The 17627-nt window shown below is 41.8% G+C and overlaps 1 protein-coding gene across 1 annotated transcript; it reads right to left on the bottom strand.

The window, feature by feature from the left end:
• Positions 1-3654: 3654 nt before the first annotated feature.
• PHLDA1 (pleckstrin homology like domain family A member 1) lies at positions 3655-16341 on the bottom strand. Its single transcript, XM_045811143.2, has 2 exons — positions 4635-16341; positions 3655-4182 (listed from the first exon to the last, which is right to left on the bottom strand). The coding sequence occupies exon 1, from the start codon at positions 5846-5848 to the stop codon at positions 4661-4663; it is 1188 nt and encodes a 395-aa protein (XP_045667099.2). The 5' UTR covers positions 5849-16341; the 3' UTR covers positions 3655-4182; positions 4635-4660.
• Positions 16342-17627: the final 1286 nt, after the last annotated feature.

Raw genomic sequence — 17627 nt, 5'->3', positions numbered from 1 at the left:
ATGTGACATTTTCTAAAGCATTTGGTACCTGGTGATGCTTGGTTTTTAGAAGCCGAGATTTGCTTATTCTAAAACTTTAAGCAGAAGACTGATGGTGGAATGTAACGGACAATAGTTTTATATTTCTTCTCAAAATAAATACAGTGATCCAGAAGGACCACCTATTATCAACCTTCCCTAAGGCCTAACTGATCACCGACAGGTCACTTTAGAGCAGGTTTTGGTAGGTCTCACCAGCTTTTATGCTTTTATGCAGATGCTTCCAGAGTCCTTCTGCTGCCTTCACTGGACAGTCGTGCCCTCCCAGGAAAACCCTGTTGGATTCTATCCTCCATTTGGCAAATGTCCTGCCAACAAAGTCATAGACCCTTTTGCCATCCAGTCTTCCGTAAATCCAGATTGGCAGTTCAACACTGCAGATCAAAAAGTCACCCTTCGAACTGTGTCAAGCATTGAGAAAACAGATCTTTACAACCCCTTCGAAAGAATTCCACAATTAATACATCTTAGATTGCTTTAGGTCAACATGTGTATTTCTCTTGAAAGAATGGCTGATATACTCAATATCGAGCTCTATAATTCCCAAGTTTAAATTTCAGGCTGCGGCTGAGGGCAGTTTATTGGTAAAGCAAAAGCAAATTAGCTTGACATTTACAAAAGAGAAGAAGGAATGCTCCAGGGCCCATTTTCACCTACAAAGCTCTGAGCTCCATGGGATTGTTCCAGTCTCACTCAAGTCTCAAATCCTCTTCTCAGCCTGCCACTGCACAGGACACTGCAAACACTGGAGCCCAGCGAAAACCAGCTGGGACAGCGAAATCGGTCCCTTTCCCTGGGGACAGAAAACAAGCAATGTGCTTGAACTCACACACTGGCAACAAACTCATGTAGTGTCAGATTTAAAGTGTGGGGCCTTTAAGAGAAACAAAGCGTTGGTGTATGAGAGCAGGAAAGAGTTTAAGCAGGCCTTTCAGCTTAAGCCAGACTTCCCCATGGTGTTTACATGGGAAGGGAGCTCCCTGAAGCAATGAGTTGCTTTTCGTTTTTGTTTTTAACCTCCATCGGAAAAAACACGTGAAGTGAAATTATAAAGTCGGGTTGATTTCTACATGATGAGAGAATCCCAGCTTCCTCTATGACGGAAATGCTCACTTTGAAAGGGCCCTTTATAGCCATTTACTCTCTGACCTCAGCACTCCCTGTAGGGCACACGCAGATCTATGTGCATTTCTGCAAAGAAAGTCTGTCTAAGGAGCTTCATCTTGAGGCTTAGCTTGCCCAGTGGTACTTGTTCTCAGGAACAACATGAAAGCAAGGGAAGGAAGCACTGTGTGACGCAAGAGAAGCCACCTCCTGGATACTGGGAGTTACATATTTTTTTTCCTTCTTTCATTCATTTGTCCCAACGAACAGTGATTGAGCTCACTGTGTCCGAGGCCTGGTGTCAACACAAGTTCAAGGACAAAAGTTCAGTTTCCAGATGGGGACATTTCTTTTCATGTCCTTGTCCATTCCTTTTCCAACTCTTTACATTGTGTTTATTTAGGGGGTGCATTTTCTATTGGACCTGCCCTTTCCTTTTTCCTTTTCTGGATTGAAATTATCATTTTTACCTTTTTCCATGAAGGTGATTTGTCAGGCCTCAAAATACCTTAGGTGGTTTGTATCATTTTCTTACAGAATATGGTAGAATTCGGCCACTGACACATTAAGTGATTTGCATTTATATTTTGTTTTGTTGAGTTTTGGTAAGCATGTTTTGTTTGTTCTGAAAAAAATGACTCAGCCATAATCATTTCAAAGGGTCAAACAACAAAAACACTTATTCCTCTCCTTTCCAATTTCTGAGATTTCACAGGTAAATACTAAGAAGGGTTCAGATTAGAGCGCCCCTAAGAGGGTCAACTCAATGTAAATATCACAACAGACCAAGGAATAAAGGCTGTGGAAAGACATGATAAGGAACCATGATTCTGGTGGCCCCAGCAACAACCACAGCCATTGGGGGGGGGGGGGAGGGCAGAAAAAAAATTCCAGCAGCCAGGAGGGAGCCTGGGCATATTTTTTTCAACAATACTACCTAGCCTATATATCAGCTTACAACATACAAATGCCTTTTAAAAGCCCACAAAATGCTAATTTTAAAAATATTTGGTATGGATTTTACTTTTTTTAATAGCACAAAAACTTGAAAGAAAAAACTATGGTTTAATCAGGGGTTATATGATCTGCATATATTAAAACAATAACACAAGAAGACATTATCTAAAAAGCACAGCAATTGTTCCAGAGAAGCCAAACCACACTCGACTTAAGAACTCTTCAGATTTGCTGTCGGAACTGCCCATCATGTGTGTGTGCCCATCCGTGTGTGTGTGTGTGTGTGTGTGTGTGTGTGTGTGTGTGTTTCTAACCTTTGCAGCATATTTTCATAACTGTGACTTAGCCACTGGAAGTGGGAGTCCCTTAAGTTTTGCTTGCCATTTGTCTGAGTTTTAGTTGTCCCCCACAACTTTTCAGATTAGAGTTGTGATCTCAAAATTTCATCATTTAAATATTACACTAAAAAGTAATTTGATCTAAACTCCTTTCTAGGTCGAAGGAGAATAAAGACATCTCTCGCATGAAATTCCAGTTTCTTGACTACCTAATTTAGCAATAGCCTAATACCAACCATTCCAGTTTGGATGCTGGAAAAATACTGATCAGGTCTTTGTGAAACAGATAATGGAAAACAGAGATCATGAGTAAAGCCATGCAGATAGGAAGTGATTTTCAGCCCCAAGAGGATTTGGTATCAACTATGGTTCTTTTTAAGCTTAAGTAGCATCTGCCCTTGTGGACTTTGACCATCCTTTTGATTTGACACAGAAGAGGGTTTGTTCCACCTTTAAAAGCACATCCTTCCCCTCCCCCCCCCCCCCCCCCCCCCCCGCCCCTCAGAGGCCTGAACAAGTAGCTGCTAAGACAAGACTGGGTTGTTTTCTTACTGAAAATCCAGTGTTTATCCAGTCCTTCCTTTTTCAATTTCTGAGTTTAGCTAACCTAACTACAAAACATAGAACCCTCAAATTTCTCACAGAGCAATAAAAAGCAAAACAGTTTCTCTGATCAACATTATTTTCATATGAATACAAAAAAAGCTATGCGACTCCTAGTCCTTCGAAATATTTACAAACTGTATTTTAAACTATGAGATTCCAGAGTATATTTCTAGAATACAGTAAAGGGTCAGAAAATGTGGTTCAAGTAGAGTGTGCAAAGCTCCTGGAGAAGGGTAATCTCTAGTGTGGATAAGAGCACAAATGTTCTCTCAAACAAGCTGAATGGTTCTCTTTCCCCCCCACTGTGTTTTTTGAAATGCCTAATGCATTCATACTCAGAAATCACAGACATCTCCTTATTAGTCCCTTCAAACGGATGGTGTAAGCAAGGTTTTCCTGCACTACCCCAGCCCTACCATACGTTCATGCTATGCTCGTCCTGCCATCAGTTGGGTTATTATTAAATATTTGGAATTAGATATCATTACTATAAATTTCCTTTTAGAAAAGCAATTAGATTTTCATAGTTATACAACTCTGAACATTTAGCTTTTTTTAAACTTCTATTCTACAGAAGATATATCTCTAAGGAAAAAAAATCCAAAAAAAGTAAGTAATATCACAGAGTTTAATTTCAACCACCTGGCATAACAATGAAAGTGTCAGACCTTCTGAAAATGCCCTAGGAATAATGAATTCTTAATGCTTTCCCCTTCACCGCCCTTCTACTTTTTTTTCTTCTTTTCCAAGATTAGAATTTACTAGGGAATAGGTTTTTGAAAATAAAGTTTTTTGGAAAATGGCCTACATTCAGAAATGTCTTAAAATAAGCATTAAAAAAAAACTAATAAATAATCATAAATCAAAATACATTAAGATAAAATTACAGTACATCATTGCTCCTAGAAGGTCCACCATACTGGAAGATCCTTTCAAAGGTTCATAAATAAAGCCTTCTGGACTGAAACCGTTTCCTGCATTGTGATGAAGAGTATGCAGAAAACTAAGAGGAATCTCAAGTTATCAGTAGGGTGATGTCCATACTACTCGATCTGGTGCGGGGCGGGGAGACTTTTGTTTTCGATTCAAGTGAAGACAATAGAAAGGTGCTCGTCCCACTTCCTCTAGTCCTCAAAACCTGGAAAGAAACGACAGACAATTAAGTCATTGGCTCAGAAGCCTCCAAAACCCAGCTCTCTTCGGGCCAGTCCGGCGGACAAAGCGTGCTCAGAAAGACACCGGGGTCGCTCCCTCGAGTGTCCAGACACAGTCGAGCGGTGCTGATGACACCGACAGAGCCAGCGGCGTTGCTGGGAAGCGCACCACCGGACCCGCGCGGGCCAGAGTGGGAGGGAGGCGGTCCGCGAGGCCTCCCAGCCTAACCCGAGTTCCCCCAACCTCCCCTGTCTGCCCGGCCTCTCCTAGCTCCAGCTTGCTTCCCTTCTTTCTACACCTCCAGAAACTTGTAACAACTTCTCGTTTTCCCTCCAAGCATCACACCCGTAAATTAGGCTTCCTACTCCTCCCAACAGCCTCCCGAGACCTACTCCTCAGAAAGGCCCTCGGTAGCCTGAGTTCCCGGGACCTTACCTTGTCTGGCCCGGGTGCTGCCCCCTTCAGGCAGAGTTGGAGGTGCTGCGGAGAAGCCGGTGGCCGTGCGGCTGCGAGAGCGGCTGTTGGTGCGAGTGCGGTAGTTGGTGTGGGTGCGGGTGCGGGTGCTGGTGCGGATGTGGATACGGGTGGAGCTGCTGAGGCTGGGGCTGGGGCTGGGGCTGGGGCTTGGGATGGGGCTGCGGCTGAGACTGTGACTGGGGCTGAAGCTGAGGCTGAGGCTGGGGTTGAGGCTGGGCTTGGGGTTGAAGCTGCGGCTGCGGGGGCTGCTGCTGGACCAGGTGCTGCTGCTTCTGCCGCGTGGACTTGACCGCCAGGATAGCCTGACGATTCTTGTACTGCACCATCTGCAGCGTGATCTCGGCGTTCCAGCCCTGGTCCTGCGGGCACCGAAAGTCGATCTCCTTGCCCTCGGCCATCACCACAGTGAAGTACATATACTTGCCCTTGCGCTCCACGCAGTCCACAGTCTTCATGTTGGAAAAGTGCAATTCCTTGAGCTTGACCGGCGGCTCGAGGCTGGCCACGGCTGGCCCTCCCGGTTGGGACGGTTCGGCCGGCCCCTGCCCAGGCTGTTGCTGCTGCTGCTGCTGCTGCTGCTGCTGCTGCTGCTGCTGCTGCTGCTGGTGTTGCAGCTGCTTGGGCGGGATAAGCAGCAGCCCCTCCTCAGTAAGGATGCAGCACTTTTTCTTCCAGAGCTGCAGCAACCCGTCGCTGCGCTTCTCCAACACACCCTCCTTCAGCGCTTTGCAGCCACTGCTCTCCAACATCCTCCCGGCATAAGGAGGGGCGCCGCTCGGTTCGGCCTCTCCACTTCCAGCCGCCCGGGCCGGGGGCAGCAGCAGCAGCCGCGCGCCGTCCTCGCCCCAGCGGCTCCCGCGGCCGCCCGCCCGGAGCGCGCAGAGGAGGCTAACACGCAGGAAGCAGAGCGGCGGCGGCGGCTCGGGGTCCGGGCAAGCGGGCAGCCGCGTCCTGATGCGCCACAAGATCCCGGAGCAGCGAGCCTCCGGGCCTCTGCCGTCCTCTTGCGAGCGCTCACTGAAGGGCACTGGCCGGGCCCCCTCGCGGCGCTTTTGAATGGGCCATCCCCCCCACCCCCAAGTGACACCCAGCGGAAAAGGCGGCTCCTGGCGCCCGCACCGCGGGGGAAAGCCCAGCTCGGAAAGGCGCTCCGCCGCCGGCGCACGCCTCATTAACTTGGGGCCTTTCCAAAGCTGGCCGCGTCCACGCCCCCCACATCCCTTGCTCCGCCTCTCGCCGCCCACTCGCTTCCGCGCTCCTTCTCGGCGGTGGCTGCAGGGACCCGAGCCCCGGAAACTCCTCTCCTCCGCCCGCGGCGACAGCCGAGGGCGCCCCAGCTGCCCGGCGACAAATGCCGACGCCCAGAGGGCGCCGAGAGGCCATTCTACTGTGCCGCCTATCCCCGGCCCGCGGGACTCTCCGCTTAACAGCCTCAAAAAATGAGGACGGGGCTGCGAGGGTGGGTACGGCTACCGTGCAGTGCCTGGAATGCCAAGCTGTCTCCGTGCCCTCGGGAAGCAGCCCCGGGGATTCGCGATGAGCTCCGAGACCCTATGGCCTCTCCCGGACCCTATGTAAACATCTCAAAGCACAAAGGCCTAGAGGACACAGTGCCTTTACACTCATGTTTGCTTCCAGTCATGAGCTCTTCCTGGAGCAGAGAGGGCGATTGTTAAATCAAGGCAATAGCGCTACCGTCTGTCCCGTTTGTAAGGGGTAGAGAAGGGTGACCCACTTCAGAGGACTTCTCGCCTTCCTTTTCTCGACCCCGGAGCTCTAGCACTAGCTTACCTTTACCCAGGACACAAGCTCTCTAGCCTCCTTCTGGACCCATCCACACAGCCTGCAACATCTCACCACAGTAAATCAACAGCAGTTACAGATCCCGGGAATGTCCAGTGAGACCTCACACTTTAGGCACAGCTTAGCCCTCCAGACAGCCGACTGGCCTCCGCGGGTCTCTCTTTGGAAACGCCTAACAGGCCAGATGTTTTGTAATCTCATTTATCTGTGACCTGGATAAGGTAATGCTGTACTCGCCCCTAGCTCCCTCCTACTACTCTCGCATCTTAAAAAAAAATTCTATAGATATGCGGGGAAACAAGGCAGAATAGAGAGCACAAACCAAAACCAAACCTGTTGGTGGGGAAATTCATCAAGTAAACAGAGAGTCCCGACTGTGTACCGACCCTGAGGATACAAAGAAGAAACACACGAAGAAATAAACCAGAGTTGGCCAAAGAAAAGACTGCTTCTCGTGCCCAAGAAAGAAGGGTGGACTTAGCTCGCCTGCTAGTTTCCTATGGCTGAAACACAGAATTCAACAAGCAAGGAAATGAGCAATGAGCTTGGGGAGGAACAGTCAAATCCTTTGTGTCATACTCAAAAATTCGAACTGAACTCTAAGGTAATTGGAAACACAGGAGAACTTTTAAACACAGAAGGGTCCTGAATCTTAAGAGACAATGTCTTAGCAAATGGGACAATTCCAGCACAGTCCTGAGTCCAACTGATTCGCACTTGGCAGGATCTCAGAGCCTTCAAATTATTAATGGATTATAAGTCTTTTATGGAGAAAGGCAATTATTAAAATCATATAAAGATTTCTGGTAAGATTAAGTTTTTTAAGTTGAGAAATTCTGTATACCAGTGACAAACATTGCACCTAACATCTCTGTTCTTTCCCTGCCTTCGTGGGACAAGTGAGCATTCCAGAGAATTTCTACATGACCAGCTGTTCATCTTTTTAACAGAATGCCATTCTTCAGCTCACGTGCAAAGGATAGTGTGCAACTCAGAGTCGCTGAGGGCAGGTGTAGTTGAGAAAGACATTTCACGTGGAAAAATGATACAATATAAACTTGACTGGGGAAAAAACTAAGATGTAATCTTGAAGGGCAAGACATTTTCTTAAGAGAAAATATGTCCAGTGTTATCTAGCCTTCTGCAGTTAATCAAGATGCAGAAGGCACATTCTAAATGACTTCAAAATGTCTGAAAACCAGCACGATTTTCAAAAGCATTTATTATAGATACTTAACCACTCGATTTCCAGCTGGATATTTCATAATGATTAAGTAACTTTGCGAGCAGCTCCGAAGTCAGTCTATAAGGTGCCTTCCCTGACCACAGTGCATCGATAATATTAGAGATCTCAGGTGTGTAGGAATCCTGTAGTTCACTGACAACTTTGCTCTTATTTCAAGTCACAACCAATTCACAAAAATGGTCCTGTTAGCCGTTTTTTAAAAAGACAATGAAATTCACACACACAAAAATGAATTACAGGAAATAACTGTTCTGCCCAAAATACCACAACTTTAGTTGTAGATACAATGAAACCGTACAAAATGTCACAAGTTAACAAAGCCTCAAAAACAAACTAGTGAAATCACTGCTTGGTAAACCAGTTTGAGAAGGCGGATTCAAATTCCGTATTATAGCGGTCTACGTCACTTAGTGTACCAGCAGCACCTGACAGGTGATTAGCTTCCCCTCTCGAGTACAGTTCTTCACTTGGGCTTCAGGGACATAGCTCTTCATTTTCCTTCTACCTCCCCAATCACTCTCAGGATCCTGTACAGGTTCCTCCTCTCCCCCCCATCTTTTAGTATTAGTATGCCCCAGAGCGCAGTCCTCGGTTCTCCTCTTTATCTATACTCACTTGTTGGTCTCATCCACTCTCATTTTCAGGGACATGCCAGAGACTCCTCAGTTTATATCCAACTGCTTGTTGCCGAAGAATAAAACAAAGGCTACCACATTTAATAATATTAACATGCCAGGCAAGAGAACACATACGGAGTAGTTCACTAAAGGGAAGAGTCTAAGGGGATTTTAGGCTGTGGAAAACAGGGTTCCTAGAGCTTTTGCTAATAAAAAATTGAAAAATATTGCTCTGGATAGCATGGAGTCCACCACAAGTTTATATATGATTGGTTAAAACAAATTTCTGTATTGAACTGGTTCAATAACGATCTGGAGATAAAGCCATGTTTTTAATGTTTTGGTTTTTTGTTTTTTAATAAAGTTTTTTCGTTTTAACAGCCTCCAATTGTTATGTTCAGGCCCGGGTTACTGTAAGTTGAAAATTTACTCTTCTCTACAGTACTATTTGGATATCTAATACAGAATTCAAGTATTATATGCTCCCAAACATAGCTGTTCACCCTGATCTGCTCTGCCTGCAGCCCCCTTCTCAGTTGATGGCAATTCCACCTGTACAATTGCTCAGGCCAAAAACCTTGGAGCAGTATTGCCCTTAAAACAAGAGGCCCTTGGGGCACCTGGGTGGCTCAGTCGTTAAGTGTCTGTCTTCGGCTCAGGGCGTGATCCCAGACTCCTGGAATCGAGCCCCACATCAGGATCCTCTGCTGGGAGCCTGCTTCTTCCTCTCCCACTCCCCCTGCTTGTGTTCCCTCTCTCGCTGGCTGTCTCTGTCAAATAAATAAATAAAATCTTAAAAAAAAAAACAAAAACCCAAGAGGCCCTTATCCAGAGCCCTGAGCTTTATTTGAGAGTAAAAATGACATGCCTACCTAGAGTTCATACTCATTCTAAACTGACTCTAGGTACTCAGGATTCCAATTACCCTGCCTAAATGGGCTCAACTGTTTAAGGAACGCATTACATCATCGATGTGTGCACTGGTGTATAAAGGGGGTGGACAGACTTTGAACATGCAAGCTAGCATATCCATAGAGATGGGCAGGAGGCCCGCCTTGCCATACAATTCAGACAGGGATAGGAAGAGAAGGGCATGCTGAGGGTCAGCTCTCCTCTTGTGCAATGTTCTTGCACTGGACTTTAAATCTGGCTTTTCAGGTGTTTATGAAGATATTATTTGTCAAGACAGGTGTACTGAACATATTTCAACAAAGCTTTTAATATTTAACCATTTGTGTCTCCACTGCACTCCTGCCCCAGTACTGCAAATACTTATAAGCATACCTGCTCTCCTTTACTTATTTCTCTTGATACCCGATCCACAAATTGAGTCAGGAAATTCAATCAGTTAGGTCTTCAAACTATATATTCTATTTCTCTCCAATTCTTTCATTACCACCCTGATCCAAATCACCATCATCTCTCCCATGAATTATTGCAATGGACTCCTTCCTAACTTGCCTCCCCAATTCTACCCTTGTCTTATAATCTATTTTCAACGTCAGGGTCATCCCACTTTCTCCAAGTCTGCTCAAATGTCATCTCAATGAGGCCTATCTAATCACTCTAAAATTGCAACCACCCCATTCCCCTTAATTTCCCCATTGTACGTATTATTTTCTAGCATCTACTGAATAATTTATTATGCCTGTAATTTCAGTTCCTCTTCAAGAGGGAGGGCAAGAACCATTGTTTTGATGTGTTCCAATCACCTTGTACAATTCTTGGCACACGGGAGCTCAATATATGTAGAAACTTAAACTGAATCAGAAACTCATATCTGTCATAAAAAGAAAATCAGTGTGTTCAAAGGCTTTAGACAGATTTTTCATAATGCATCCTTTCAAAATATAAGACTATGAAAAAACTCCCCAAACTTGCCATACCAGTATGTATTTGGTATAATCTTTTAAAATGAATACTACATGTTAGGCCTCTCTCTAGATCTTAAATGTTATGTCCTACAGATGCTATCTAAGTCCTACGAACTTTTCTGAGCAACACACAATTTAATATTATGAGAGGAATTTATACAAACTATCATTCTTTTGGTTTCTAATCAAAAGAATAGAGAAACAGTAACGGAACAGAGTTGACAGCAGTTTCTCCTACTTGGCAAATAGCCAAATACTTGTTTAAAAAGTCTACTAATCAATACTGGCTTAAAGACATTTGACTTAACAGAAGTTGGTTATTTATTAAGAACTGTTTACTTTTGTTTACAACTTGATTACAAGATTATAAAATCTATGAACTTCCTAATTCACAGTACACAGTAGACTCTCACAGCAATGTATTATTAAAGATCGGGATATAGCAAGGTTCAAATGTATTTCAAAAAATAGCTAAAACCCCAGTCATCTATGAAAATGTTTGGTCACTCTCACCAGCACACAAAGGTCCACAATCAGTCTGCAATTTAGACTTTTTAGCCATTCTGTTCGTTTTAAAATACTATTCAGCAGAAATACTTTAAGAAGATTCTAATCTCCAAAATGCCCAGTTGAAAAGGTTAAACACTAACTCAATTAGATACAGAACTATCCAGACTTCTTAGGTTCATCTGCCTAGCCGACTTTTTCACCTCACTAGCTGATGAAGTGATGCCTCCTAGTGATCAATTTGTATAACACAGCTTAAAACAAGTCAGAATAGTACATAGGCTGTTTGCTGCGCTCTATTCATGGGTTAAAAGTATTACGACCCAACTGTGGTTCAAACACTGCCAATCAGCTATCTCTGTTCTTTCTGCCAATAGCCTAATTCAGGTTTTTTCTCTTATGTACTCTAATAGGCTATCCACTTGAATCTATACTATTCCATACATTACACTGCTGCCAGTTCTATTCCTAGGACGATATAAAACTTAATTACCTCTCACAGTATAGAACATTCCAACTCCTTATCCTGGCATGGAAAGCCCTCCTCAGAATAAGCACCACTTGCCTTTACAATTTACTCTCCTTGCACTCAACCCTGTATTAGCTCGTCACTTTTTTGTACACTTTTCTTTACCAAATCTTTTCCTACCTTATCAAAACTTTTGTTCTCCAAAGTCCTATTCAAATACCATGGCTTAGCTTTCTTTTGGCTGAGCAGATTCCTTCCTAATCATAGCCCACTACTTCTAATCTGATCAGTAGTTAATATCTTAGATGAATGTTTTTATCATTGTACCTGGTAGGATGGTGGATCATGCTAGAGCTTGGTGATGGTGCTGACAGCACTTAAACCAAAGGAGTCTAAATGTTAGTTCTGGTTGAAAATATATTCAAAATAGAAAAGGCAGGTTAGAGACACCTTACTGAAGATGTCGAATAAGTAACTGAGTTCAGGAGCATTAAGGTAATACATTAAGGTAATTATTAGCTTTTTAGTGACAAATGAAAATATGAATGGATGAAATGGAGCTGGGGTCCAGCTCTCTTCTTTCTATCCTAAATTCAGAATGTAGGAGATACGTTTGAGCAGAGGAAAGTAGCCCAATGAAGGTAGGTTAAGAGGGTATGATAAACTTGCTTGGGTGCTGTAAATAGTCCCACAAAACTGCTACTGCTCTGAAGTACTGATACTCTAGAAGCCTTTGGGGTGGTAGCAGAGAAGCATCAGGTACTCCAGTGACTGACCGTGGGAGCACTAGTGAACCTGTTTTAAATTTGAGCACTGCTCTGCATCCTCCACCGCCCCCCCCATCAAGAGCCCATGAGCCCTAATATCCTTTCCTAAGCCCACTTCTACTCAAACTAGGTAAATGCTCCTGTTGTTCACAACTCAAGTATCCGATAGCCACTTGGGCAGATCTCAAGGGACCAGACTGCAAGATGACTCCCTCTTTTGCAGTCTTCTATTACAACACAGCACATAGTCTGAAAGGATAGACTATTCGATTTGATCGTTATTATTCGTTTTTAAAAAATTCAGCAAATGAGCAAAGGCCTTTGTTAGGCATTAGAGGAAAGTAGAAGCAGTGTAGATAATGCTTTCCAAAAATACAAGGATGAAGGAAAATGGTAGGATAAACTTGCTTGAGTGCTGTAGATGGCAACGTTACTTTAGGAGAGGAATTCAGGCTGCAGGGCAAGAACTGGAGGGCAGAGGTTGTGCCACAGAGGACAGGACTGACAGGATAAAAGAGCAAAAGGGATGAAACGAACTCTGTGGGGTAGCCAAGCCCAAAAAGGTAGAGAGATGCTTTTACCAAAGACAGAACCTTATGGCAAGCTTCCACATTGCCAGTAAACCTATTAGGAAAATCAAATCTCACATTAAAGGGAACAAATTTGCCACACAACTCCTAACTACAAACCACCTGATTTAGGTAAATCAATTGAGTAACAATGACCATCTCTTAACAGATCAGAAACTAGAACACTGAGCAGTTGTCGTTCCTACTGAGATCCCATTTACACTTTTCATTTCATTGTCTCGACCTCATCTGTGTACCCAGCTTCCAAGGAAAGCATCATGCACAATCAAGTGAAAAGCCTCAGATGAAGGACAGGACTCTGCTCAGAACGCAATCCTTTGGGCTATATTCCTAAACCTTACTGGAGCCTGTTTACCTATTTCTGAAATGTAGTTATTTGCCTTTATGTTCCAGGATATCCTTGATGAAACAATCTTTTTCTAAACCTGAAGATCTTCAGTATATGTGACCAATGTGGTCTTCACCTTAACCTCTGTCCTCCCAACTCCTACCAAACTCAGCTTCAGCTTTAGATGTCTAGGTCTACCCTATTTACCAGTCTCCCTTTGTTGCTGTAACCAGGAATCACAGGCTCTTCTTTCAAGAGGACTGGATGCTAAGTCTTTTACCTCCTTCAGTACCACTGCTGCCTAAAAACCTGTACGTGATGGGTAAATGGGTAAGAGGGGCAGCAGCCATTTCAGCCAATGAAGCAGTTAAAAAAAAGAGAAAAAGATGAAAGCCATATGCCATAGACAGCAAAGCAAAAGCCTGTTTGAGAACTATGACACTCCCAAACAATCCCAAGTTTAATTTACACCTAGAAGAAAACTCCTTCTAACCCACATTGCATTTGGTTTGTTCAGCCAACACATGTATGCACACCAGGTGCAGGGGAGGGGGCAGCATATCTGAATCAATTACCTAAAATTGATTCAGATAAACTCTTATCTGCTCTAAAATATTTGATTTCCTGAAACCCCTAGCTTAATGGAAGTGCCTATTTAACCACTAGTGCACACAGGAATATCTGCAAGAAGCCAGTGAAGACTTCTCTCATGAGTAGATAGGAGCATAAGCAGAGGACATCACACTGGCTCCAACACAGACCAATGGTGAGGACGCATTCAAGTTATTCAACTTCTATCTTTATGTATAAAGAGGGAGTAATTACCATCCTCAAGTATAAAGATTAAATAAAGCATTATTTCTATTATCTTAAATGGGTATACATTTGGATCTTTCAAAAATGATTAAGATCTATATTGCTATAAAAGCAAAGTTCCACCTAGTTTAAAATGGAAACAGTATGGCAATGTTTTTCTCTGAACTGCTCACAATGTTATGCCTACCCTTTAAAACTGAATCTATACTTAATGGTCATCTTATACTTACCATTTAAGGTTCCTTTACTAATCAATCTTGACATTTTTAGGATTAAGAATGAGCTAATTATGTGTACGTTTAGGAATCTCAATTGTCCAGAATAGTCAAATGACGAAAGTTTCTAATATGATGGGGTAAAACATTCTTTCTCCATTAACAGGCATACAATATTTCATTTAAACTTTCTATGTTTCTGGTCATTTTGAAAAACTGTTGTAGCCAACTTGTTTTCATAAAAATAAAAAAATTGTGGCCATTTTAAGACTTCAGTTCCTCTCATCCAAAATCTTATCATTCCTCCAGGAAGATGTAGTCCCCTTCTGTAATTAAACCAGGGTGTGTGTGTGACTGACTATAACCAGATTAGGTCATCATAAAAAGGATGCACGCTACTATAAGGCAGTGTCTAGGTAGAGATGTGGCTACATCCCAGCTGAGGTCTCATCCAACATCAACCACCTTGCATGAAAACCCTTCAGATGATTCCAGTCCCTGTCCTTCAAAAGCTGCCCCTAATGATGCTCTCAGTACAGCAGAAATGAACTATAACCAAGCAGACTCAACAAAATAAATTTTGTCGATATTTTAAGTTTTGAGAGTGGTTTTCTTATCCAGTACTAGGTAACTGCAACTACTGATACTTTCCATGGTCTCATAGAATCACTGGATTTACAGAACAATATACACAACCCAGCACTGTTGTACCATTTTTCTCAATATAAGCCAACAAGTACGTAAGATTTGACTACTACAAAGGACCTTAGACTATCTTGGTTGACTGAGATTGAACTAATGAGAATCCATCATCTATCTTGCAACAAGACCCCATAAGAATGGTTTGGTACAACGGTCCAGATAAATCCTAATTGATCTACACGTACAAAAGTTTGCTGTACACGTACCATCTTCCAGGGCCAAAGTTAGGAAATTCAACACTGAGTATGCAACCCTACACTACCTCTTGAACTGGTTTAGAACTGAAGGACCAGAGTAGGTATTAAATCAAAGAAAAAAAGATTCTATGTTGAATAAGACATGCACAGACGACTAGTGGCAGGAAAAAGGTGAAAGAAAAGGCAGCCAAGCAAAGCTGAAACAATGCAAACGCGGGTTAGGCTGGGTTGCTGATACCGAAGTTGCTCTAAAGGTTGTAGGCCCATTCATCAAGTCAACTGAACAGCAGAGATCAGATCCAGCTTCTAGTTTGGAAACTTACATCAACTAGCCTAATCCAGTAACATCTTATTTCAGAACAGACACCTATCTCATTGTCCACCTCTAGGTTACCCGTCACAATGAAGAGCTCCAGGTAAATGTTAAGATCTTTCCCATTTTTATTCATGTTTTTTTATTCCTACAGAGCAACCTCATCCACAATTCTCATTCCTGAGTCCACCTACTTGATGAAGGTAGTTACAAATATGGACTGGAGGAAGGCTAGGAAAAAAATCCTACTGTGTTGGATTAACTTCAAAGCGTTCAGTGTGTATTCAGTTTTTATTTTTACTGGTCAAAATAAATTTGATTGCACATTTAACATTACCTGTACTGTGATTCTGTAAGAATATCTTCATAATGAGAAAAAAAGCAGCATGAGGGTAAAAAGGTAGGATGCCTGCAACTTTATTGAATAGTTTAGGAAAAGTGTGTATGTATGCATAAGAATATAGGACTATGTAGCAAAATCAATAAATGGTGATGTAAGAATACACAAGAATTCTTTCAACTATATTTTCAGAGTTAGAGTTACACTATCTATCATGTCTTAGTTTAAAAATTGCCTTCATTGGAAGGGTCATCCTCACTTTAAATACTCATCAGGTGGTTTTTAGTGTTTTAAATCCTTTAAAAGGACTTCTATGACTAAGTCTTCCATGGCTTGGCCCCTTGTATCTCCATCCATTCTTTCAACACCTTGCATATGCCTCAGATTGTCCTACTTCAGGACTTTTCACAGTCTGTTTCCTCCAGTACCTTCACCTGCTCTCTGCTCAAAGGATCCATCTTTCACTACAGAAACTCCTACTCATTCTTGAAATCCCAGCTAAAAGCTGTCACGTTAAGTTTTGAGTTTTCTGGTAGAAACTACTTCACTGCTCCATGAAGAATTTATCGGAGCCACAACTGTTATGAGACTGTCAATAGCATTAACTCTTGAGAGGAGGTCTGTCAACTTCTGGCACTTTTCATCACTCATCCTCAAGTTCCTTCTTGGTTTTTTAAGTTTAAACCACACAAGGAACTAAAATCTACTGTTATCCTAAGCAACATTTTCTCCTGAGTTTCAAAATAATAAAACTCAAGACAAGTAATTAAGAGATCTACAAAAGGTTCAAACTCTCAATTTCCAATATGAAAATCAAGTAACTGGATTAATGACTTACTTTCCACTGGCAATTTATTATTTCTAAATTGTTATGCTCCATTTCTCATCTATTTTACACTTAAGATAGTCAATGCCTTAATTTTTTTAACTGAAAAACCTAAAAGTACATTAGTGATATCAAATGGAAGAAACACAAGATACAAAGTATATTGTATTTTTTGAAAATATAATTAATACATCAATTAAAAATTTCTCATGGATAAACACTCATCCTTTAAGTAATTTCACACTCCAACAAAGATGTTTCCATTTCTCAGAAGTCACATAAGTGATCCCTAATTAGTCCAAGAACTTGGTTTTTTAATCCAAGTTATATTCTGATACCTGGGTTTTTAAACCAGTATACAAAATCACCACTATACATCTATAAGTTAGTTAATTTCACCATTATCATTTACATTTACTTTTCAGCTATTAGACTTAGCGCTTTAAGTAGCAAATTACCTAAATTATGAACACATATTTTTAAAAATAAAATCCAGTTCACAATTACCAGGTATATATACAGTGCAGAAGATTAAAAAAACAAACAAAAACTAAAGTAGCATAGGATTTCTCTTTCCTAAGGTTCCTATTAAGAACATATACTTCTAAACTACCCATTTATTCTGTACATTTAAAATAACATTTGGCTTGACTTAAATAGTCAAAAAATATAAAGGCTAAAATTTTTATAAGACTAACCCATAAAAATGGACTAAAATTCTAAACCAAGCCCTGAAACCAAGCATTCAAAGAATATCTGATTATTAGTTTAATATTTCTGTATTGTATAAGGTTTTCACAAACAATAATTTAAAGTTTTACTTTTAATAATGGTAATGGCCTACAACTCAGATAAACCCACAAATTCATACTGTCTTACAAACAGCAGTAATATGAACAGTTAATTCAGTTATCTTAGGGCCTTATAATACACTAATCAGTATCATTAGCCTATTCACATTATAATGAAAATATTTCTATCAAAGCTAATGTCCGCCTTTCAGGTTTGTTTTTATTACATGAGCTAAAAAGGAAACAGAGGTAGAATCCCATTTTTCTTAAGATTACTCTGTAAGCCAGTTCCACACAATTAAGATATTTTTATGTCACAGAAATATTAATACTACTTCAGTAAAGAATTCTGAAAATTACATAAACTTTCAGACACCCGTCTTAAACTAAAAAACTAAGTGATTTATGAAACTATTGTTCTGTTTACTTACCATATTTGAATGACCATAAAATGACAGAAAAAATTTTTCAAAGTATTAGCTCATATAGGTGATTATATGAGATTCTGCCATTTCTAGAGAGAAAAAATAGAACTTCTTGGTAATCTGTG

The sequence above is a fragment of the Ursus americanus genome, chromosome 17 (genome assembly GCF_024610735.1).
Source record: "Ursus americanus isolate L20-20 chromosome 17, mUrsAme1.1.p, whole genome shotgun sequence".
In the NCBI taxonomy this organism is placed as follows: Eukaryota; Metazoa; Chordata; class Mammalia; order Carnivora; family Ursidae; genus Ursus; species Ursus americanus.
Note: the sequence above shows the minus strand (reverse complement) of the source record. Positions and strands in the feature narration are given on the sequence as shown.

What these genes read in the sequence shown, in the direction of transcription:
- PHLDA1 (XM_045811143.2), bottom strand. Translation starts at nt 5,848, where the DNA reads ATGAGGCGTGCGCCGGCGGCGGAGCGCCTTTCCGAGCTGGGCTTTCCC.